Here is a 24,234-nt window from a genome sequence, read left to right as displayed (position 1 = left end):
AGTGCTAGTGATAGTGATGAGCTCAGATTTGATCATTTGAGCAAAAAGGATATGTCTAAAGTAATCAAACCCATGTGTATAATAGAAGGACATGAGGAAAACCTCGAGAGGCAAGAGGAATTCTTCATTGAGAAAATTCAATAGCTTAAGGCTTTAAATGTGAAATATGAAAAAATTTAAAAATTCCATAGTTCTTTATCTAATATTTACGAGGATCTTAAAGTTAAGCATATTTATTTGCTTGATAAATTAGATGCTATGTCTCTAGTGGATTTAGAAAAATCATATCCTAATTGTAACATTTTATCTAAGGATAAATCTACTATTTTTCCTTGAAGTGATCGGTGATGTTCTAAGAGGGGGTGTAAATTAGGACACTTAGAACTATTTCGACTCCAAAAACTACACAAGATAAACCAATATCAATTTCTATCTATATGTGCTATAGATTTATCTAGTGTGTCTACTCTACCAATCAAAGCGCTTGCAACCTATCTAAGAAGGTAAATTGCAAGAATGTAAATGTACAAACGTAAATAAGGTAGATAGAACAAACTCGGCACAAGAATTTTTTCCCATGGTATCAATAGCATGAATGCCACTTCTAGTACACGTTGGAGCTCTGCCAAGGATACGCTCCTGGTCGACATCCAATCATGGCTCTTGAGCCATCAAGTCACAAAGACAAGACCTCCACCGGATGAGCCACCAAGCCACCAAGGTAAGGTCTCACCACTAGCCTCTCTTCTGATTTCTTGCCACCGTGATCACTTCGGAGCTTGAACCACCAAGGCAAGGATCTTCGTATCCCCGCACAATCGCCTTGCCGTTGCTCCACACCAAATCGGAGAGTCAATAAGCTTGTCAACATACCACTTGGTACAAGGTTGGATCACTTCTTAATCCACTCTCTAGACAGCAATCACCTAGTAACACTCTCTAGGCCTATAAACACTAATAACTTACTAATATTGTGCTTAATCGCCTTAGATAATCACATTAAGCACTTTGGTGCCTTGAAATTCTTTTCAGGTGTACATAGACTTCTCTGGACTCCAGCAGCATGCCACATCTTCAAATGACTAAGTGGAGGGGTACTTATAGCCTCAAATCCGTGCACTGGTCATTAATACAACAGCTCAGAAACGTTGTTAACACCGGATGATCCGGTGAGAACACTAGTACTAACACCGGATCATCCGGTGAGTACACTCTCACAAACTAGTCATTAGAACCCTACTTAAACCTCTGTGAACACCAGACATTCATGTGTATACTTTATCTCCATCATCGGACTATCCGGTGAGTTATCATGAGTCATCTAAGTCTTTCCTTCTTCTCTGTGTAAATTACTCTGGTGAAAGCATCCAGTGCACATCACTTCATCACCAGACTATCCAGTGAGTTCACTTCAGCCAACCGAGCCAATGCAACCCTTTCTGGAAATAATGCTCCGGTGTGCACAACCTTTATCACTGGACCATCCGATACATTAAACTTCGTTCTGCTTCTTTGCATTGTTCATTGTCCAGTGTGTGCAATACATTGATCAGCGGACCATCCGATGCTTTGATCTTCAACTTCAATAGCTGCAACCTTCTTTAGACAAAATATTCCGGTATGTATCTTCTCTGATCACCGGACCTTTCGGTGAGGTCTTTAGGCCTTTCTCCCCTTTGTCAAATATGCTCCGGTGACTTCAACACCCAGAGCACCGGACCATCCGGTGAGGTAAATCTTCCTAGGATTTCTCCAATTTAGCCCAACTTTGTCCCGACTGTGGTGGTTTCTTCATGTATTGCATCCGTGAGACCTACTAACGTATATTCTTGATAAACATGTTAGTCCCATTGACTATGTTGTCATTAATCACTAAAATCACAATCATGGCCTAATAGGGTATTTTCGCTACAATCTTTCCCTTTTCGGTGATTAATGATAACACAATTAAAGCAAGTGGTAAATAATAAATGATACCAAATATAAAGATCAAAAGCGAGCACAAAGTCTTACTACATTATTTGGATAAATGTTCTTATAAATCAGTCCCCCTTTGTTATAGCTCTCCCTTTCTCTATTACCACTATCTCCCTTAAACAGTCTATGCAAAAGCTTCTCTTTTGTCAATCTAGGTGTCTAATATCTTTTCTCCTCCTCCTTTGTCAACTTCGGCATTCCTAGATGTCTTGCTAGTTGCTACAATCTCCTTCACACTGTTCGTCTTGCAAACTTGTATCTTGCTTTGGTCATCAAAATTCTCTCTATTTATCAACAATCTCCAAAAAGGGCTATAAGCACATATTGAACTCAAAGAAAAAAAATATTAGAGCACATGAGAACTAACTTCATAAATCATGATCTAACAAAAGGATATCAATTGTATGGATAATACTACAAATGAACGATACCAATTGTAGGATATGAAAGTATATGGATCATAATTTTTGAAACTCATATAATATAGTCTAAACTCTCTCTATATGTGTGCATACATATGATGAGAAACAAACATATGAACAACTAGAAAATATGTTAAGATAGGAAGTTTAAGCTATATTATGTATGGAGGTAGCTTAAATGAAGAAAAGATTTGACAATGATACCAATCGAGGTATTTAAGCGTTGCATACCTTTGGTGATATATTGATTGCTCCATGAGACTATAAGAGATATAACTTGCAACACGTGTTAGTCTCAAAATCACAACCTATACGATATACTCCCCCTAAAAGTGTGCATATAAGTGTTGAATACTTGTGAGATATATGCACTTGTTATTGATAACAATAAAAATTTATCCTATAGTTTGGATCATGACTAATGAAAGATACCAATTATAAAAACTAATGCTATGTAAAGAACCTACAACTAATAATGCTATGTAATACAACTAATAACCGCTCATGGGTTAGAGATAAACACAAGCAACCTAACATCTTGATGAGGTTGGACATGTCATTTGCCCTTTAAACTCGCCAAATTCTTCTTAAGCTTCTTCACTTCTTGCTTATACTTATCATTCTTTTGTGTAATGAGGTTGTTAGATGATTATACAACAACATTCTTAACACAAATCTTATTTCAAAAGGGTGAGTTAGATAAAGCAATTAAATCATTATAAGAAGTAGAAGCATCTATCTTAGATTTGAAATTAAATAGAGAGGTAGATTGCTTCAAAGGGACCTTAGTTTGAGATTCAATAAACTCAAATTTAGCTTTAAGCTCTTCATGCTCCTTGTTTAGCAAATTAAATTTGCACAATAATTGTTCATAATTAGAAACAAATGTAGCATAAATGTCATTAAGTATATTGAATTTATTAAGCTCTTTAGATTATTTATTAAGGACCCTTTGTTGCTCATTGATCAAATGAAGGAGTTCATCATAGGAGGGAGAATCCTCATTGGATTCGTCACCATTTACATTACTATCTATACCTTTGGCCACGAGGCACTTGTGTGATGACTTACACAATGACGATCTTGAGAAAAAGTTTCTCTTGGAGGAATGGATGGTGACGCTCTCATTATTTGAGCTTGAATCTTCATCATCACTCACCCATTTTTCTATTCTAGCAAGTGCCTTGGCTCTCCCCTTTGTCTCCCTCTTCTTGATCTTGGTTTTCTTCTCCTTCTTAATATGATCAATTGTGTTGACCAAGTCATCAATGGAGATAGAATGATCAACCTTGGTATTAATCATCTTCATGTTCTTCTCTAACTTTGAGAAGAGTTTGGTCATCTTAGGATCAATTTTTTCATCACTTTATGTTTTTTGATCATCCTCTTCATCACTCTCTTCATCTTTATCACTATCATCTTCGCTTAAGCTTGACTCTTACTTTTGTCTCCTCATCCTTACCTTCATGTGTTGGTATTTAGCTTGCTTGCTTGTGAGAGTAAGGTTCTTAGTGTCGGATGAGGAAGAAGCTTCTACCTTCATGTTCATTGTTATCTCATGAACGGTGATCTTACTGAGCATTTGACTTGGAGTTTTCTTCTTGATGTCATTACTGTCGTAGATGATGAAGAGTATCAACTTGTATTTTGAAAGAAGAGTTTGAAGTATTTTTCTTACCACTTGATCATCTTCAATTGGCGTCAAACCTAACCCATTGATCTCATTGACAAGAATATTTAAATATGAGTATATTTCATTAGCATTTTCATAGGGTAATTGCTTGATGCTATTGAGTTTAGTAACAAACACATGATATTTCTCATTACGTACATCCTTTGTGCCTTCATATATTTCAATGAGACTAGTCCAAATATCATGTGCATTGGTGAGAGAATAAATACGGTTAAATACATCAACACATATAGATGATAAAAATATACTCTTGGCCAATGCATCTAATTGCCTCTCCTTGTTGGTGATGCGAGGTCTCATCCTATCTCGGTGACTTTCCAAACATCCAACCCTCGAGCTTGCAAATACAAGTGCTGGTGTAACAGCTAGTTTTTGAGGGTTGGGTATATATACCCTCTCTCTCCCATCCTTTATTGCTGCTTTAATAGCACAAAAAAGAACATCTTTTGAGCTAAAAGAACTTCCTCCCACTCCGATCTATTGTGTGATTTGAGAAGAAAAATGAGTTGGGTTGAAAGATTGAGTGTAGGTGAGCTAAACTTTATTCTTGAGCACTTGAGTTCATCGGCGAGAAGTTCGTGAAGCATTTGTTACTCTTGGAGCTTAGAGCTCCTAGGCAGCTAGGCATCACCAACGAGCACTCAAGGTTGTGGTATACCGTGGAAGTTTATGAAGGCTTTAATATCGTCTCTGCAAGAAAAGAAATCAAGAATGGAAGCTAAATTCAAGTGTGACCAACCTTAGAGACCCGGCTCAAGTATGATTGAGCCCCTTAAAAGAGATGTAGGAACATCTAGAGGAGGTGTTTGAACTTCGAAAAATAAATCTTATGTCTCCTCTCTTGGTTCCTTCTTGTTGTGTTCTTGCTCAATATTCATATATATTGTTTGATCTACTTGTTCGTGTAAAATTGATTGTAGGTACTCCGTGATTTTACTTGGAATCATCACTTGAACACACGATTTCATTTGGTTTGAGGTAGAACTCTTTAGACAAAATTTCAGTTTCAAGTTCTTTCTCTGCTGAACCCGGAAGTTATGGATTTAATTCATATACTTCGGATTCTGTACAATTAGCTCTGAACCCAGAGTATCCGGTGAATAGTATTTTTAGGTTTTTCAACTAGCGCTTTCTTACATATCTTTTGCTAGTTTTGAATAATCTTTGTCACACTAAGATTGTAACCTCCACACTTATTTAGGGTAATTATGCACTAGTTGATCTTAGCATATTTAGGACTTTCACTTATGAAAAATCCGTTAGTTTATTTTTCGCTATAAGTTTAGGCCAATGGTAAAATAGGATGAATTTTTGTAAAAACGCCTATTCACCTCTTTAGGCGACATCGTTGTCCTTTCACCAGACTAAGTGGCGGTCAGACCGTGGGGGTCGAACAGAGAAAGATCACTACTGAGTAGCTATGGTGGTGAGACCTGTCCAGGTGGCGGTCAGATCGACAAAGTCACAGTTATGGAGTCTGACTTGAGTCTAAGCAAACAAGTCACAACCCGACGGTCAGACCAGCCCATGTGGCAGTCAGACCACTAGGCATGGCTGGCTGTACCTCTACAAGGTTGCCAGTGAAGGCTCCGGTGATGCCTTCCAACAAGAGTGGTACCAAAACACTCTACAAGGTTATGATAGTTCATTTTTGGTGGTTTGGGCGACATGCACAGGGCCAAACTTGAAGACCTCATGACTGATGCCTATGGCTAGGGTGCCTAGGGTGGAGTTCGTGTCTAAATCTAATGGGGATCGATGAGAGTTTAGGGATGATGGGAAAATGGTTGGGGAAGTCTCACCTTGGTGTGGGTAAGCTTCCTAGAAGGTTGGTCGACTATAGGGAGGCTTCGATTCGAAGACCGAGCTTCGGATTGGTGTTTGGACTTAGGTGGAAGAAGACAATGGGGAAAGCTTCTCTGGCGAGGAATACAATAGGGAGGACCTCAAGGAAGCTTGGTGAAGCTCAGGGAAGTCTTCTTCCGTTGATCTCCGATCATCGTGGTGGTTGAGGTGGAGCTCTCCTTTCTCTCAGTTTTGGGTGAAAGAAGGAAATGAGAGAGAGGGGGGGGGGGGGTTGATCGATGGAGGCTTTATGTGGGCATATCTGAGTCATGGCGATCAGACTATGGGTGAGCCCGGTCATACCACGGACTGGGCCCATGTGCATAAAGTTCTATTTCTTTTTCTCATTTCTACCAATTCTTTTCCTTTTCCTTTTCCTTTTTAAATAATTTTGGGGCTTTTAAAACTATTTCTAAATACTTATCACTCATAAGTGTATGGTGGGACCCGCATTGATTTATGACGTAATATTTCCAAAATGTTTTTTTAACACTTAAGACAAAAACCAAAAGCATGAAATATGATGTCATAATGTATATGTGTGCTTGATGACTAGGTTAGGGTTTTTAGGGTGTGACATATATGTGACTCATTTTACTAATAAAATAAATAAAAAAGGAGGAAAATTAGTAGATAATCTTCTCTCTTTTTTCTGATTCTATCTGAAATCAAACTACAACAACTACGTATTCATTTGGCAGTACTCTCATGACGTATACATATATCTATACTTTGAATTTATATTTAATATTACCGTATCTAATATTTATATTTTTATTATAATACACATGTACTTAGCTAGTTACACTTTGAGATCAGACAGTGGTCTTTTTCCATAGGCTGAGTTTTGGGCTTTAACATAAGTGAGCTGAATTCTTAGCCTTAACTAAATGGCCTATCATTTGGGCTTTACTTAAGTGTGGGCTTTAATGGCTGATCTCATTTGCATGCTGGCCCGGCCCATAGCGTGTTACGACTAGGTGAAGGCCCCACCACCTCGTCGTCTTCGATTCGTCCTCCTTCCGCCGCCGCCACCGCCGCCTCTAGGGTTTTTCCGATGGACGCGACGCCGCGGCGGCAGCGAGGAGGTGGAGTCGGAGACGGCGATCGCTACGGCGTGTTGCTCTACTACAAATACGCCGAGGTGCCCGACACCGCCGCGCTCGCCGCGTTCTACGAGGCGCACTGCCGCGGCCTCGCGCTCGTCGGCCGCGTCCGCGTCGGCCCCGATGGCGTCAATGCCACGGTGAGAACATCCCCCCATCTCTCTCTCTCTTCTTGCCATCGAAGGCGGCGCCTTTGAGAGGGGAAAGATCGACCTTAGTGTTCTTGAGTGCATTGATGGCGACCTCGCCGGCCTTGCGTTTGGTGTTGGTAGCTTGGGGGGCGCATGACGGCGCTGGAGAAGCACGTCGCGGAGATGAACTCCAACACCTTGTTCGAGGGCACGGACTTCAAGCTGGCGTCCTGCGATGACCCCGTCGACGAGAGGGTCGCGAGGGAGTGTGGCTTCACCTCGCTCTCCGTCCGGGTCGTGAAGGTTCTTGTCTTCTCTTCAGCAAAACGATCTCAACATTGAAGTAGTCATCCATTACACTAGGTTTTAAATTGTTACTGCACTGGCAGGAGCTGGTTACTCTGTGTTCCAACCCGACGTTGGCACCCCCTGGGATTTCAAGTGCTGGGATACACTTGTCGGCCATGGAGTTCCACTCGGTGCTACAAAGCATCGGTGAGTTGATTGTCAACTGAAGTCTGTCCATGTTTGTATGGGTTGCCAAATCTCGGCTTATGAATGAATCATAATTGCGAAGTTGGGATATCCTTTTAGCGGGAACTAGTTTGGATGCCGACGCACCTGCGGACAAGAATGAAGTGGTTGTCTTGGATGCAAGGAATGTGTACGAGACACGGATCGGCAAGTTCAATGTACCAAATGTGGAGACGTTAGATCCAGAAATCAGGCAATACAGTGACCTGCCATTGTGGATTGATGAGCATACCGAGAAGCTCCGGGGGAAGTCAATTATGATGTATGTTTGGCTGGATCTATGAATTAACCTTGAATTAGACACATGCATTTGGCAAGCAATTAACATAATTATCTTATTGGTATTTACAGGTACTGCACAGGAGGTATACGCTGTGAGATGGCGTCAGCTTATATTCGCTCAAAAGGTGAAGGCTTCGAAAATGTTTTTCAGGTAATATGCACCCTTTGATTGATTGGTATTTGACTTGACTTCTTAACCATGTTTGAGTAATTTGCATTGTTCATATCTGTTTATTATTGTGTTTATGGTAGCTTTATGGTGGCATTCAGCGATATCTGGAGCAGTTCCCAGATGGTGGCTATTTTGAAGGAAAGAATTTTGTATTTGACCATAGGTTGGTAGCTAACCTACTACAGTCTGCTCAAAGCACAAACTGTTTCCTTTAGCAGTTCCTCAGTTTCCTTACTGATAACGTATTACAATGCCATTTTACAGAATCTCTGTAGGAAGCCTGAAAGAAAACATACTTGGAACTTGTTTGATATGTTGTTCTTCGTATGATGACTATTCTTCCCGGTGTCGTTGCAACCATTGCAGAATGTTGGTCTTAGTGTGCCCTACATGTCAGGTCGCTCATTGCAATATTTTATAATGCCTGTTGAAGAAGTTATTGCTGATTGTCACCTTAACATTATGCTTTTTTTTTTATAACTGCTTCAAACTTCTCATTTTTGTTCTCCAGGAATCCTCTAAGGAATATGTATGCGAGCTATGCCAAAAGAATGGAAAAGAATCCTGCCAAATATCACCAAGTCAAGACTGCTTAATACATATAGGGCTATCTGAATCTTCTGGCTTTGAAAATTCATCCATAAACAATCACTGTGTGACCTCCAAATTTCCCAGGAGTAATGGTAAGGTCTGTATCACTTTTCCATTGCACTCTCTTGACTTTAGATTATTTATGATCTCATTAGTTATGCACATGCTACCAGTCTTATGCCGTAGATAGAAGTACAGAACTAATGCATTGGGTTTGAAAAGACAAATAAATGCATATTGGATTCGGTAGCCACAAGGTCAATATTAACCTTGCAACATGCCCATCAATTCTGAAATAATACCAACTTAGTTGCATGTGGTTCTAGTCCACATGCATTTTCTTTAGTGAGTTATTTGTGTTATATAGTTCGTTTCGGTCTGAACTACCAAGCATACAATTTGCAACTTGTTTTTCTTAAGTTTGATATTTCTCTAACGTGGGGAATGTTCGCAGGTAGTGAGCAGCTGAAAAAGTTGAGGATCCTCTGCTTGCATGGTTTTCGTCAAAACGCATCTAATTTTAAAGGGAGAACATCGGCACTTGCCAAGAAGCTGAAGCATATTGCTGAGCTTGTTTTTATAGATGCTCCTCATGAGCTTTCCTTTGTATACCAACCAATTCAGGGCAACTGCTCTGACAAATCCTCACCTCCATCTGTGACAGCAAAACAAAAATTTGCATGGCTCATTGCTCCAAATGCTAGCTGTAATGCCGAGCAAGATTGGAAGGTCGCAGATACACCATTTGACCCTCTTCAGTATCAGCAACAAACCGAAGGCTTTGAGGAATCATATGCCTACCTTGAAAATGCACTCTCTCAGATGGGTACCTTCGATGGAATTCTTGGTTTCTCTCAGGGTGCAGCAATGGCTGCCTTATTCTGCAGGCAGCTGCAGAAGACCTCTGGCTCTCTGAAGTTCAGGTTTGGGGTATTCTGCTCGGGATATCCAGCACCTGTGGGCGATTTTGACAACAAACCAATCAAGCTCCCCTCCCTCCATTGTTTTGGCAATGGCGAAGGCCATGACAGGCAGATAGCAAACAGGGCAAGCATTGAACTTGCCGGCCTGTTTGAGCAGGATTGCTGCTCCATTGTTGAACATGATAGGGGCCACATAATCCCCACTGGGTCGCCCTACATCGATCAAATAAAGGATTTTTTGTCCAATTTCCAATGAAATGTTTGCAAGTGATTGTATTCTGTTGTAAGCTGCAACCTGATCTGTTGTATCTCTTTTGGTGTACAAGGTGGGTTCTGGATGGCATTCGCCTTGTTTGCTGGTAATTTTTGTTCTCATTTGACTGCGCAAAACAATTTGAGATTTGAGAGGTTTACTGGTGTGGCATCAGAATGTCTTGAATCATATCTTCTGATATTACAATTTTTTTAATTTCAAAACTCGTGACTCGGATCATCCAAGCCGCACATCGCCTCGCCTATTATCAGCGAATCAAAACAAATTCTTGTAGATTGATTTCTTTCAAATTCAAATCTCCTGCGTAATCGCGTTCCAATTTTTCGAACCGAACTGGCTATATGGTGACGTATCAGGGTCGCACAATCTAGTGATACAAGCTAGAGATCTGCACCATCTTCTTGCAAAGGCAAAGCTAGAGCTCTGAAGTTTCTAAGCACATTTTAACGTATATTTAAAATTATATAGTACACAAGAGACGAAATTGAATTATCAATAACTAAGACGTAATTTTTTCCCTGGTTTCCAGTGCACTCGATGAGGGACTGTAGCTTCCCCTGTCTTCTTGGGTGCAAGCATGGCAAGAGCAACAGGCAGAATGAACTGGCCTCCTGCATATGCTTTAAGATTGGTGAAAGATAGATAGAGAGAACTCTAGAGAGAAGAAGCGAACTCTAGCCAAGCTTTAGGGAGGCTGCTGCCGTGGCAGCGCGACAATTTTTTTTAATAATATTATTTTATTAAAAAATTAAAAAATAATAGTTAAATTTAAAAAATTGTAAGAATAGGTATATGTCAGTACGTAGAATACTGATAAAAGATCTATCAATATTCCATATACCGATAGTCTATATGGCACTGGGTCCGGAGACCTATCAGCGCATGGAATACGGACCAAAGGTCTGTCGGTATTCCGTGTGCCGACAGACATCTAGGTGGACATTGATAAGGGTGTCATGGTAGCGGACAGCCGACAGGCCTGTTGGCATTCTGTTTGCCGACAGGCCTGTCGGCTCTCCATTTGCCGACAGACCAATATCTATCTCTTTTCATTGATTTTTATTAATAATTAGGAGAATATCATGTATTTAATGAAAGATTTTTATTAATAATTAGGAAAATATCATGTATTTAATGAGGCACAGGCAGAACTCAATGTGCATCCTATAAAAGAAGTTAAACTTTTTTGAAAATAGCAGCTAAAGGCTACACGTAGGTTGAGGCAATGATACACACTGTTGTTGAACGATTGAAAATGTTTGTTGTTCAAAGAGTTGTCCAAACAACATCATAGAGTTGTTCATTTTTTCCTAATATTGACTTAATGTAATTTTATCGATATTTCTTTATTTAGTTGATGTAAAATTGTGTGAGTAATTTTTTTAGTGAAGTAGCGTTAGGAGGATACAAAATTTAAATTTGTGAACAATATTAGTTGTAAAACACAATTATTATAGTACACAGCATGAAAGTTATATTCGCTGGTAAACATTATATGGGACATATGGGTTATCGTCACTGCAAGAATGGACCATAACCATAAAGAAATAACGACAATAACTATTGGCATCTAGGTACGTCTAAAGACTAACCTAATAGTGTGCCGCTGGTAAACCTAACATACCTTAGGGAATGAAAATAGGTCGAGTCACAATAGATTCTCTCTACTGAGTGAACCTACAATATTTCCCTTTCTTAGGGCATCGGGACCCTCCGTCTTAGCGCGACGGGCCCTCTCCCGCTTTCTTTCTATCTCTGCTTCATGTGCTTGAGCCACGGTGTGCTCCTTTGTGGCATTCCTGATGCACTCCTCTTCCTGTTGCTTCATCCGTAGTTCCTCCTAATGTCACTCGTACTTGCGGCGTTCGTAAGCTTCCCTCCTCTACTGCATCTCCATGTCCACCCATCGCTTCTGGTACTCATTTTGCTCTATATCGAGCCATTGCATGAAGTCGCAGATAGGTGAAGGAGATTGGACAAAAAAAACAAGATGAGAGATTAGTAAGAGAGTGTATGAAATCGTATAGAAAGGCCCGTATGAGTAATCTATGTCACTATACTGGTGGGTACTCATACGGTCTATATCGAGGCTTGTCGTACTATTAGTTGGCACACATGAAAAAACATAGGCCATAAGTGTAGGAGATATCATGGGACTCACGAAGCCTACAAAGGTCGCCATATAAGTACGTCGACGGCACGACCCCCATAGGGGACGAAAATGCCCCAATATTTTTTGGGTGGGCTTGGTGGAGCTAAGAAAGATATTGTGGTTGAGAGAGCTAAGGAAGGAGAGGTCTATCTATAGATGAGGGTGGGGTTATTTATAGTGGCTGGAGGCTGATGCATGGACTGAGTTGCAGTAGTACTTGGATGGGGCTGGAGCATAGGATTCCCTGTGAAAGTTAGAAAAGTTGTGACATTGATGCTTGATAGAGATTTTCTGTGAAAGATGTTGCTTGGTGTGGTCATTTCATTCTGCAAAAGTTCAGCAATGAGTTATTACTACCTCTGCATATAAGGTAGGGGATCCTATGAAAGAATTGAGCTTAGAAAAAATGTATTGGTAGAATGATAAATTCCGGTCATTTCATTGATGAAAATGAAGTACATCACATATAAGTGTCATTGTAAGCATTCATTGTCTGTATATGGCTACAAAACATAAGGCAATATGTATCGACTCGTACCATACACAATCTACAATAAGTTAAAATAGCATGTAGTAATCCATCGCAAAACGAATCATGCCTTATGGAAAGACAGACTGCCGGGTGCAAGAAAATATATATTGGGTTGGTGGAAAAGATAGAGGCTTTTCATCCAGATATTCCCAGCAGATCTCTTGAAAGTTGCATCCATGCGGGTAGGGCTTGCTGCACACGTACCCTTGTGCTAGTCCATGTGCCACAGGCCCTGGCACAACAGGCAGGCCGCACATGCATTGTGGAAGAAACTGCATGCTGCTGCATGTAATGATGTACTTATCTCACCACTCTTCATTGAGTTCATGTAGCCTCATCTTCAGCCGTTCAACATCCGTGCCTTAGCCTTTTGCACTATTTCAATGTACCGTGTTATTTTTAATGTTGGATTTTGTACTCGGTCATGTAAAGTTGGATTTTGTTTCCACACGTAATAGTAGTAGGGTTCGTAATGCACATGGTTCTGATTTCAAAAGTTGCAGTAGGACGTCACACAGATACATTCGAAAGCTGATAAGATTGCTTGATGGTATGTTTTAGGATGGAACAAGAACACGGGTAATAAAACCATGGCTAATAACATAGTACCGACATAAGCATCCTACATAACATGCCAATCACATAATAGAAATAACATAAACATATACAAGTACTATCTAATGGCGCAGTGAAGGGGCGTCGCCATGGCCACGGGCGTGCTTAATGCGCACGGCCACCGCCCTCCGTGTATCAGCTGCTCTATGATGCACCTGGTCGCTGGAGAACATAAAGGGGTCACACGGAGGGTGCTGAGACCGTGCAGCTTCAGCAGGGTGGCAGGGTTAGCTTGTGACGGCTGTGTTGTTGGAGGTGCCCCCACTGTCTACGATGGTCCCTCCTCATCAGTCGGCTCTGTCAAACAGTCATCCGTCACGGAGTGCGACGAGCCAGAAGCTGCATTGAAGGAGGGTGGAACTGTTGCATGGTACAACTATGTCAAATGTCGTGCATCACAATATAGTTGACTTGAAAGATACATTCCTGAGTGATACTATTGGTAGTGACAAACCTAGAACAGAAGCACTCGAGCGGAAACCAGAAGTCGGCATGTACCACAGCCGTGGTGGCCGAGACGGCGAGGCTAGTTCCATGTGGAAGTGTGACAGCATAGCCCGATCGCGTAACGAGGACCTCGTCTGTGTGGTAGGCTCAATGAAGTCTGGAACCCTTTGGCATGAAGCACGTCAAAACCCGTCGAGGCAATGCCGTGCCAGCTGAAGCAGATCGACCATCAACTCGACTGGGTCAACCTGCGGTGGGACTGACTCCCGGCGGTCCATGAAGTCTAGTAGCTCTGTGCCGACGTCCCTGCATGTGTCCACCTGCAATGCCTAAGAGAACACATTTAATAATAAGAATGAAAGTTAGTACAATGAAACATCGTCACATACCATTGCGTGGTACGCCACCACCAGCTCCGTTGCGAACGTGTCGGTGACCTCCAGCTCATGCTGTAGTGGCTCCTGAGGCACTGAGAAGCACTTAACTCGTATCACCTCGTGGAACTAGCACAAGTACGCGTCCTCCATCCTAGGATCATAAGCCCACTAGGGACATGGACGTGTGAAGCCACGTCCACCCACTCGTCCACCCACACATGCAACTTACCCCTCCAAGTTGCATCATATGTGATGCCCTGACCCTTCTGCATCATCCTACAAGATGAAGTTACGATTACAGAACTTCAAATGTGAATAGTGTAGAACTTGTAACAACAAATACTTAAAAGTGAGTGATGTCCGTTGGTCATCATGGCAGGAGAAAGTGCTGGTGATACCCAAACTGCCTGAACACTCTATCGGGGTAGTAGGGCTCGATCGTGATGTCGAACACTAGCCGTTGCCATGTAAGCTAGGGAGCCTGGTCCCTATGCATAAGTTAGAGAGGCCAAGAGGCGTGCGCATCGTGACCACCTCATGGTCGTACGGTGTCTAGCGCACCCTATCTGTCTGTAGCTGGTCGAATGCAGGAATGAACTGAGGGTACAAAGAGCGTGTCGTCGCAGTCGCCCACCTCGGCTGAATGAAAAAGAGAAGTGTCTGGCATATAAACATCATGAAACAATAGTACTAAAAGAAATGTGTTAACTTATATTACTTACGTCACGCTTGCACTAGAGCGAACCCATCACAGGGCCATCCACTACGTTGTGTAGGCTGAACTCGTCAGGGAACTAGAAAGACTCATCGTACGAGCTTAGGTGTGGGCACCCTATGTCAAAGCGCTCGTACGTGTGATCAACCCAGAGTTACTCATCCTACTGCAGGCCTCGCACAACGCCCAGTACATCTGCGCTAGGACCGCGGAGCCCCAACTATACTGAGGGACTTGATGTAGGGGGCCATCCACAATCTGCTACGAGAAAAAGACGAACAGCCTGTCGATGGTGTCTGCGCGCGTACTAGTGAAGAGGACCAACCCGAACAACCACAGAAGGTACGCCTCTAGGTGTCGTCGCACTCTCCAGTCTTCTGACTTTGGCGTCAAACGATCCGCCCAGAACTGTGGACCCAGGCCTTTGATGGATTGTGAGCCATGTCGAAGGCCACTTGCTCAGGTTGCTGACCCTCAGGGATGACTCTGTGGAACCTAGCGAGGAGTCTATCCCTCCATTCGATGTGCAAGTACGGTCCAAACACAACAGTCCTACTACATGCAATCCAAGTAGCATGGAGACATCCTGTAGCGCGACAGTCATCTCACCTATGGGTAGGTGAAAAGTGTGCGTCTCTGGCCTCTAGTGGTCGACCAGTGCTGTCAGCAATGCCCTGTAAAGGGGAAATCAGGGGACCGGTCCCTAGTTGGATTGAGTAGACAGGCCAAAGGAAGGAGACCCGATGCCCTCAACCTATGGAAAATAAAGAATGTGAGTAAAATATCAAGTGATTTACTGAGCAAACATATAATGCACAAAGTTATTACCTCAGGATCCAATGCTGGTCAAGCCTCCAGAAGGTGTCTGGAGTACATAAGCGTAAGCACGGGTACATGTCCGTATCGTCGAAGTGTGCCCAATGCATTGCATCGATCACAGGGTCGATGAGCTCCATACTTAAAGCAAAAAATATTATACTGCATAACATAATGAATACGACAAGAACATAGTAAAGCAATGCAGAATATGCAAAATAAATATTGAACACAAGAGAAATAAAACACAAAGAATAATACATAGCATCACATAGTCAGGTTGTCTAGTAACTCCAAATAGTGCATAATGTAACATACTCCAAATATTACATCACATACTCACGTTGCCTGAACATATTACAACAATGTGCCAACATTACAAGGCTTCAACACATAGACAAAAGAATATTACAAACAAAGAGCACCATCCAATTAGTAATACAACATGAAAACAATCACACCTTGCTTCAAATAATAGTCTCATTTGAATGATCTTTCTTCTTCTTCGGCTGGTGTACCGAGACATGCATAACCTTTTCGCCTAACGCCAGAGTGTATACTGGATACTCCTCGCACTGCCCCCTCGAATGCGGACCTCTGCATACTAGGCACTCCTTGTGGGGACGTGCTCCCTCAACATTATCCATATCGTTCCTAATACGCCAAGTCTTGCGCCGCCCCTTTGTGTCGACCTTACTGTTTTGATCTAGAATCCAAAATGGATGATTTTCAGGTGGTTTCGTGAAGTCCTTCACCGCCTGCCACCCAAGCAACTCGCCGGACCAAGTACTTTCTACCGCTTCCTTATGGTAGTATGGTGACATGAAATACTCCAACTTAATGCTGCCCTTCGCGCAACAAGCTAGCACATGAGAGAAAGGCAAATGTGTCAGTGTTGGCTTGTTGCAAGTGCACTCGCACATGTTGTCCGCTAGCCACAACCTGCATTCCATTGTAATTTCCTGCCTTCCGATACCCATTCCGCGCTTGTCACACAACATCACCTCGAAGAGGTGCTGATGGCTGCCAACAATATGAACTCTGTGTGAATGGCCCTTCCCACTCTTCTCTTCCATATAAGACATTATCTTCACTGTATACACCCTTTGTGGGTTGCTCATATGTAGCGTGACCTTACTGTAACGCTCTCGGAGATACTGCTGCGTTCCATGAGTGACTTCCTCCACAAGTGCCACTAATGGTAATGACCTGTTCTACTTCATTACCCAATTGTAACATCACCTTGATTTGGTTAGTGTCCTCATGAAAGACACTAAGAGTCGACTAGATCTTGCGAGCAGTACAGAAGTGCTGAACTCTATCGAACTTATTACGACTTAGGCTAGTGAACAATATATTACGAGTCTTGTATTTGGCCTCATATTGTTCAATCTAGGACAGAGAAGAACAAGCAACAGGAATCACATAGTTGGAGTCCATAATCTCTCATATTGCACTTCCTTGACTTAGGAGATAAGTCTCCAAACGCACCTTCTAGTATGAAAAATCTCGACCATCAAAGAACAAAATTTTCTCACTTCTCTCCATTGTCGCCTAAGAATCACAAATCCGATGAAGGTCAACTTCTTATTCACCCAACATACCTCAAGAAGAAATCACGACAAAGAACAATACAGTAGAAATTTAGGCTCAACCTAGAAGTTCTGATTAAAAAACCAAATTAATCGAACCCTAGGTTCCATAGCAAACCAATCTATGACTTAACCCTACACAAAAATTGGATCTTTTGGAGAAACGCCAAAAACTCAATGAGATAATCACCGGGTGAAGAAAACCTCTAAGTTGATGGATCATAGGCAAAATAATTCAATACCTAATTGTGTATTTTTGTGCGTGAATTTTATGCCTCTAGCGACTAGAAGATTAACTACAATAAGGTGAAAAAATTCAGCTCAAGCACAAAAATAAAAATCACAATTGAGATCGAAAACTTGCTAAAAAAAAATCAAGGAAACCAATAGAGAGAAACTAGAGAGAGGGGAATTCAAGCATATGAAAAAAATATAAACTCTATTACTTAAAGAGGTCAGCTCTATTTTAAACAAATTACAAAGATTTTCCTCTCAAAACTCACATATATTACATAGGCTAAGCACTCATCCTTCCTCTGCACTAAAACCCTAGCATTAGGCTCTCAAATGGGTGGCACAAGTGCCTCAAGTAGCTGGTTGAAACTCTCTTATAACCCTACACCTCTATTTATAGACTAGAAAACTTGATCCCTAAGTTTCCTAGCTTGTTATAAAAATATATCTCTCTTGTAGTACACTCCTACCTACCATCGAGTGCATTTTAGTTCATTTCTTGCTCCGTCCATCGAATGGCAACGGTGCATTCACGACTTAGCTTCGCCTCGATGCAAACTTCACGATTGTGCTACATACTCCTCCAATCCTCTCACGATTTGAGACCAAACTGTGAAACCCTTTGCATGCTTCCCAAAGCGTGACTCCCCACTTACTTACACCTTAAGTAAGCGCTCTGATGTTGATACATGTACTCCGTCATACGATCCTGACCGCCAGCAAGTCTCTCCCACTCCCGCTCTCTTGGACCGCCTTGTCACTTGCACCAATATCCTTTTTCACTTGACTTTATCAATACGCCATCTTTATTCTTCGTTTTATGTTTTGCTTGACCTCCACGTGTATATAAGATCACCTTCGACTTCGTCCGGCCTCTTTGATCGTCCGGCACCAAGCACCCGCTTAGCTCCGATCACCCACCGTCGACCGCCAAGTTAAATATGTCACCTGCATACCATGAGACAAGCAAACACATTTCTCCAACTCTAACTCCAATTAGTCTCTAATCAAAATACTCAAACCAAGCTCAAGCAATCCAAAACTCAACAAATCAAATCAATAAAATTATCAATCACTTAACATATAGTATAAATCAAAACACATTTCAATTTGATTTCTCACGAGAACTCAGTATTATGGAGAAAGGGAAATCCATCCAATACAATTATTTGAATCCAACCGCCATAGGTATCTGTCGGCCTGTTCTTTAGATTTGCTCGCTCTTGAATCCAAGGGATGGTGCCCCTGGGGGGTCCAACATCAACCCTTTGTGTCCCCGTTCCCAGGTCACTCGTTAGGAATGGATATTCATGACTCCGTAACACTCACCAAGGACAAACCCTTGGAGCCCGGCGTGGTAAGTCGATGCTCTCCTCCTTCCTGGTCCTGCCTTGCTGTGAATGTGATCATGCCCTTGCTTGAATCTACCTGGATGCTACAGCCACCATTACAGCCAACAGTTCCTTGCTCGTCACAGAATTTCGTAGTTCTTGCACTGCATTGTCCATATTTATTAGTTGCTCCTTTTCGAGTTCTTGCACTGTGTGAACCAAGTCTAGTGTAGCACCAATTATTCCTTTTCTGGGGGCCATTTTCTGCGCAGATAATAACGATCGAGCCCTGGATTTATATCCCACCGGTCCCGATACTGAACGAGAAGGCGCCGGACAGGTACCGCTGCATCGGAATAAGGATCGAGAACGAGGTCCTCGTCACCGACACCGGCCACCACGAGGTGCGTGCCTAGTGCCCCTCTGAATGATCTGTTACATGTTGGATGCTGGGGCTGGTGAATGTTGCCGTCGGGGATTGATGGTGGTGGTCGTCGTTCGCAGGTGCTGACGGCGTCGGTGCCGAAGGAGATCCCCCACTTGACCACCTTTATGAGCATGGGCGGTGACGACGCCGCGGTGGAACCACCCCAGGAGCTGCGAGCTGCCTGCAGCTGAGTGAGAGGCGAGCCATGCTCTGGCCACACCTGACACCGCTGGGAAATCAAGTTCATCCATCAGTTGATCACTGCTAAATTTTGGAGAAATTATCTGTCAACCGAATTTCTTCTGCGTAAATTCGCTTGGAACGCAGACAGTCGAGACCAAAACACGAAAGCAACGGTGCGTGATTATGATTGTGCACACAGGTGTGGCTCGGCTTTGACATCACACGGTTAACCGTCGTCGTCGCGTACGGTTGGGTAGCGGAAAGAAGCCTGAAGCTGACCATGCCGTGACCACATCGTCATTATGCTCTGATCTGCTCCGCTCCGCTGGGTGTCCGACGAAGCTAGCACAGGAGCGAGGCTGGCTGGCGGCCATGTATGTGCCTGCCCCTCTGGTAGGTCTCCGCGCACCATAGATGCGTTTCCATGACGACCCCAGCCATGCATGCATGCACGGATGGACTGCCCTGGAGAATATCGCGAGCTGCGGTGGCACGCCCTGCTGGCGCTGCCGCTTCGAATGCGGCACAGGGAAGACGCATTGTCCGGGGCGCCGGACGCCTGCCTCTGACTTGTTGCATGCATGGTCCATCTTCCACAGGAGAGAGAGAGAGAGAGAGAGGCATGGTGCTGCAGCACATGGACGGACGGACGCATGCATGCATGGTCCATGCTGCAGCAACAGCAGCAGTGAAGAAATTACTAGCGAGTTGCATGGTGCTTCAGCAAGTACCAGGAGGTCCTCCTTGACCGTCGTCGTCTCCAACCAGTACCAGAGACACGCAGGGTGCTCTGCTCTGCTCTGCTCGCCGTGGACAAGAATCGAATTGAAGGGTTGGTTGAGAGTTCGTCGCTCGAATAGGACCTGCTGATGTGGAGTGATGTGCAATTGCAATTAGCTGGAGCAGCTCGGCTTTAAGGAGCGCACCGGCCTCGCTTGATTACTCGCTCCCCCGACCAACCGCTCCCATTTATGGCGGGACAGGAGGACGGCGGGTGAGCGTGCAGCCGTCGGATCGGGGAGCGGCGGCCCCGATTGTCATGGCCATCAAACCTAATTCATCAAACCGTCTTCGCAATGCGTGCGATCGGTCTTTAGCCATCGATGTCTCCATGGATTAAAGAGAGGTGTTATCGCGACGGTCTAATCGCTCTGGATTTTACAAATAAGTAAATGTTACAGGATGAATTTGTTTTTGAGATGGTGTTTCAATATAAGTCAATATCCGAAACGACACTCTTTGACCTTAGAGGTAGCACGTTGAAAATTGTATGTTGACATACACAACATAACATGATGGTACGGCTAATCTAATACTTTCATCGTTCATAAATACTTCAGATGACGATTAGTGATACGTGTAGTTAAACTTTTAAAACTTTCACCACTAACATATACAAAATATCAATATTTATCACATTAAAATAATATTTGTAGATTTGTAATGAAAAATACTTTACAATAACTTTAGATAACATAACAAATGGAGTACTTATAAAAAGAAATAACCAAAGTCGTGCATAAAAGGCTGAACCGATGTCCTAAACTATAAGTAAAAAAATAATTTAAATTAGTTCCTTCGATCATAAATACTTGTCGTGACTAAGATTTGGTTAAAATTTTAAAATGTTGACCATCAATAACTTCCAAAATATTTAGTTTGGAAACATAAAAATTACACGTGTAGATTTATCTTGAAAAATATTTTCATAATATTATATTTTTATTAAATATTTTAATTGTATTTTAATAGAAAATAATGATCAAAGTTGCACATCGAAGATCGTAAAAAATCAAAAACATCGTAAATTTGCCTTGGTTATCCATATCGAAAAACAAGTTATTTCCCGGATATAGATAGTTGGCTAGATTCTCTTTAGTTTGCTTGTGCTTTTTCCTTTTTTTAATTTGTATTATTAACTTTTTTTATTAATGTCTAATCGGTATTTTATTAATGTCTAATCGGTAGGGGCTTGCCCCTCCTGTTCCTTTTAAAAAAATCTTGCCCAATTACGTTACAAATGTAAGCGAGTTAAAAAATCTTTTTGATTAATGGCTTTATTATATGAAAACGAACATAGATGTGGTAGTGAGAGGGAGAGGACTGGAGGCCAGAGATGCTGCAATAGATAAGAAGAGTAAGATCACAAGAGACAGGGACCATGACATTAGTGAGAAGATTGCTCTGGGCATGGCAAGCATTGGTGGTGCGATAGGCACGGAGGTCATGTATGATCAGTGTTTGTTTTCAATGCAGGTTGTCATAAGAAGGTGTACTCTCTTTTGATAAGAAAGAGCTTGATGTCTACTAAGCTATTTGCAGTTCGTGTTCCTGCTCTACTTTCTACTGTTGTGTTACAGAGTGTACTCTTTCATGGTGGGATCTATAAACTTTATTCATCCATATTCTATGAAACTGTCTATCATCTTTTGTGAATAGCGAATGATAAGTTCCAATAGTAATATTTTAAAAAACACCTAAATTTTTTACTTTATCCCTTCATAATAGCTTATATTTGGAAGTTTCCATGCATTAGTTACATCCGTGTCTACTATCTGAGCACCAAAATTAAGAAAAGTACATTCTGTTTTGTTGGGTAGAACGGAATTTTAATTTTGGTTACAACACACGGATACTTAGCTACTAAGTAAAAAAAAAAAACCCTAAGAATCTAGCAACCTATCTAGCAGCTAGACCTCAAATTAGTCATTACCAAATCAAATCAAATTAAACACATTGCTCCACAAAGTAAGCAACTCCCAACTAACTTGTGAGCTAGGAGGACACCTCCTCCATCTCTCCTATATAAGCACGCACGGCATGCTCACCTCTCCAACACACAACACTCGCCTCCAACCGACCCCTCCCCACACGAGCACCACCTCCTCTTCTCCGGCGCCGGCGACGATGACGCTGACGATCCCCGACGACGTGCGCGCCAAGGCGGAGATCTACGTGGGCGACGCGGCGGGGAAGGAGAAGACGCGGTTCCTGCTGGAGGAGACGGGCCTCCCCAGCGGCCTACTCCCGCTCAAGGACATCATCGAGTGCGGCTACGTGGAGGAGACCGGCTTCGTCTGGCTCAAGCAGCGCCGCAAGGTGGACCACTACTTCGCCAAGGCCGGCCGCCACGTCAGCTACGGCACCGAGGTCTCCGCCATCGCCGAGAATGGCCGGCTCAAGAAGATCACCGGGGTCAAGGCCAAGGAGATGCTCATCTGGGTCACGCTCCACGAGATCTGCGTCGACGACCCGCCCACCGGCAAGCTCATCTGCAAGGCCATCGGCGGGATCTCTAGGAGCTTCCCCGTCGAGGCCTTCGAGGCCGACCACTCGCTGCCGGTGACCGACGGTGCTGCTGAGGAGGTGAACAACAAAGAGACCGCCGAGGAAGAGAAGAAAGAGGAGGATACCAAGAAAGAGGCCGCTGGGGAAGAGAACAAGGAGGAGTCCGACGCAGCTATTGATGGGATCGAGGAGAAGCTGAAGGAGATGAGCACGGAGGTGGCGCACGCCGAGACAGTGGCCGCCAAGAACTGATCCATCCATCGCCGCTATCGACGCCATGGCCATGGCCATTTGCTGTTCATTACATCCACAACAGAGGAAATTAAAAGAAAGAGAAGCTCAAGGACGACGATCGAGATGAGCTTGATACTTTGATCATCTATCAACTGTACGCTAATTTGGTTTTCGAATAAATACTTCATGCATGTATTGCCTATTAATCTTTCTGCTGTTAAACACATAAGTACTATCAATCCATCTGTACGTGCCGTCTGATCAGAGCGTGTTCTTGGGTTGTTCTATCGATATTTGTTATGGAGATTTACTGCCGCGAGCTACCGCTCGATCGTACGTACTGTGCATTCTTAAACCGGCTGCAAAAGCGAAATTAAAGTTGGAGCGAGAGCAGTGGCGCGCTGTGCGCTCGATCAGCTTTGAATTGAATTTTCTTTTGGATGCGGATTGAATTTTGTCGGATTCGATGCCGGATCGATTGCCATCGCCATGGTGGATCGAACAGATCAGATCTTAATAAATAGATTATGTGCCACCTGCCAGCCAACCTTTGCTTTGCTTACCACACGCGCGCAAGCACACAAATGTATGAAAGCAACCACTTCTAGCTCGCGAATTCAAATACAAATATTGGTCGTTTTGATTTTTGTTTTGGATCAAGGTCGTTTGATTAGAACTAGCTTATGAATTGAGGGGTAGAAAAAGGAGCGATACTATTTATCAATCTCCTGTTTTCTTTCTTTTTTTTCATACGACGGCTGTGCATTACTATAGAACCGATATTATATACCGATCTACCACTATCGATTTCTAATGAGCCGGTAGTGATGATAGAGTAATACTGCCAGTTCATACGTCGCGCGGTCGCGCGGAAAGAATTAGTCATCGTGGCTTATGAATCGGTAGTGATAAGTGTCATCGCTGCAGGTCGATGGATTGAGCCAGCAGTGATGCCCAACTCCATTATCACTACCGGCTAAAGACATCGATCGGCAGTGATATAAAGGCATCACTATCGGCTGGTGAATTGAGCCGGCAGTGATGTCTTAACTATATAAAAGTTGTCATCTCCTTCCCTAAGTCTGAGCACAACAGAGAGTAGCTCTGTTTTCTTGTTTGGTGGCGGCCATTTTTGCTCACCTAGTTCTCGGGGGTTTCAAAAATTTGAGAAATCCTCATGCTCTAGGCGTTTTAAGGTATATAACTTCATCTCTAATCTATTTCTAGTTGAATTTTATTTGCAAAATTACTCTATATTTTGAAATAATAGAGATGAACCTATAGCCATAATGTTTGAAGACAACATAGATGGAACTATACCTCATTTATGATATGTAAGCT

The 24,234-nt window shown here is 42.8% G+C and overlaps 2 protein-coding genes across 3 annotated transcripts; both read left to right on the top strand.

The window, feature by feature from the left end:
• The first annotated feature begins 6,924 nt into the window (after positions 1 to 6,924).
• Positions 6,925 to 10,098, top strand: LOC133905505 (rhodanese-like domain-containing protein 6). 2 transcript variants are annotated; one of them, XM_062347312.1, is made up of 9 exons: positions 6,925 to 7,183; positions 7,316 to 7,477; positions 7,564 to 7,669; positions 7,769 to 7,970; positions 8,060 to 8,141; positions 8,243 to 8,325; positions 8,427 to 8,559; positions 8,674 to 8,845; positions 9,208 to 10,098. In XM_062347312.1, exons 1-9 carry the CDS (start codon positions 6,995 to 6,997, stop codon positions 9,930 to 9,932), a joined length of 1,854 nt encoding a protein of 617 aa, XP_062203296.1. In that variant the 5' UTR covers positions 6,925 to 6,994; the 3' UTR covers positions 9,933 to 10,098. The 2 variants fall into 2 exon arrangements, with proteins under 2 accessions (XP_062203296.1, XP_062203297.1); XM_062347313.1 differs by having other exon boundaries at positions 6,926 to 7,183; positions 8,674 to 8,850; positions 9,208 to 9,363.
• A 12,091-nt stretch (positions 10,099 to 22,189) lies between these two features.
• LOC133905458 (uncharacterized) lies at positions 22,190 to 23,132 on the top strand. Its single transcript, XM_062347244.1, has one exon. The coding sequence runs from the start codon at positions 22,192 to 22,194 to the stop codon at positions 22,909 to 22,911; it is 720 nt and encodes a 239-aa protein (XP_062203228.1). The 5' UTR covers positions 22,190 to 22,191; the 3' UTR covers positions 22,912 to 23,132.
• The last annotated feature ends 1,102 nt before the right edge of the window (positions 23,133 to 24,234 follow it).

This window comes from Phragmites australis, chromosome 22 (genome assembly GCF_958298935.1).
Source record: "Phragmites australis chromosome 22, lpPhrAust1.1, whole genome shotgun sequence".
NCBI classification, from domain to species: Eukaryota; Viridiplantae; Streptophyta; class Magnoliopsida; order Poales; family Poaceae; genus Phragmites; species Phragmites australis.
The sequence above is the reverse complement of the archived record's forward strand: the minus strand, read 5'-3'. Positions and strand labels throughout refer to the sequence as shown.

Excerpts from the sequence above, each read along its gene's own strand:
- LOC133905505 (XM_062347312.1), top strand. The coding sequence starts at position 6,995 with ATGGACGCGACGCCGCGGCGGCAGCGAGGAGGTGGAGTCGGAGACGGC. Across the intron at positions 7,478-7,563 it reads TCTCCGTCCGGGTCGTGAAG|GAGCTGGTTACTCTGTGTTC; the intron begins GTTCTTGTCTTC and ends CTGCACTGGCAG. Across the intron at positions 8,142-8,242 it reads GCTTCGAAAATGTTTTTCAG|CTTTATGGTGGCATTCAGCG; the intron begins GTAATATGCACC and ends TGTTTATGGTAG.
- LOC133905458 (XM_062347244.1), top strand. The coding sequence starts at position 22,192 with ATGCTCACCTCTCCAACACACAACACTCGCCTCCAACCGACCCCTCCC.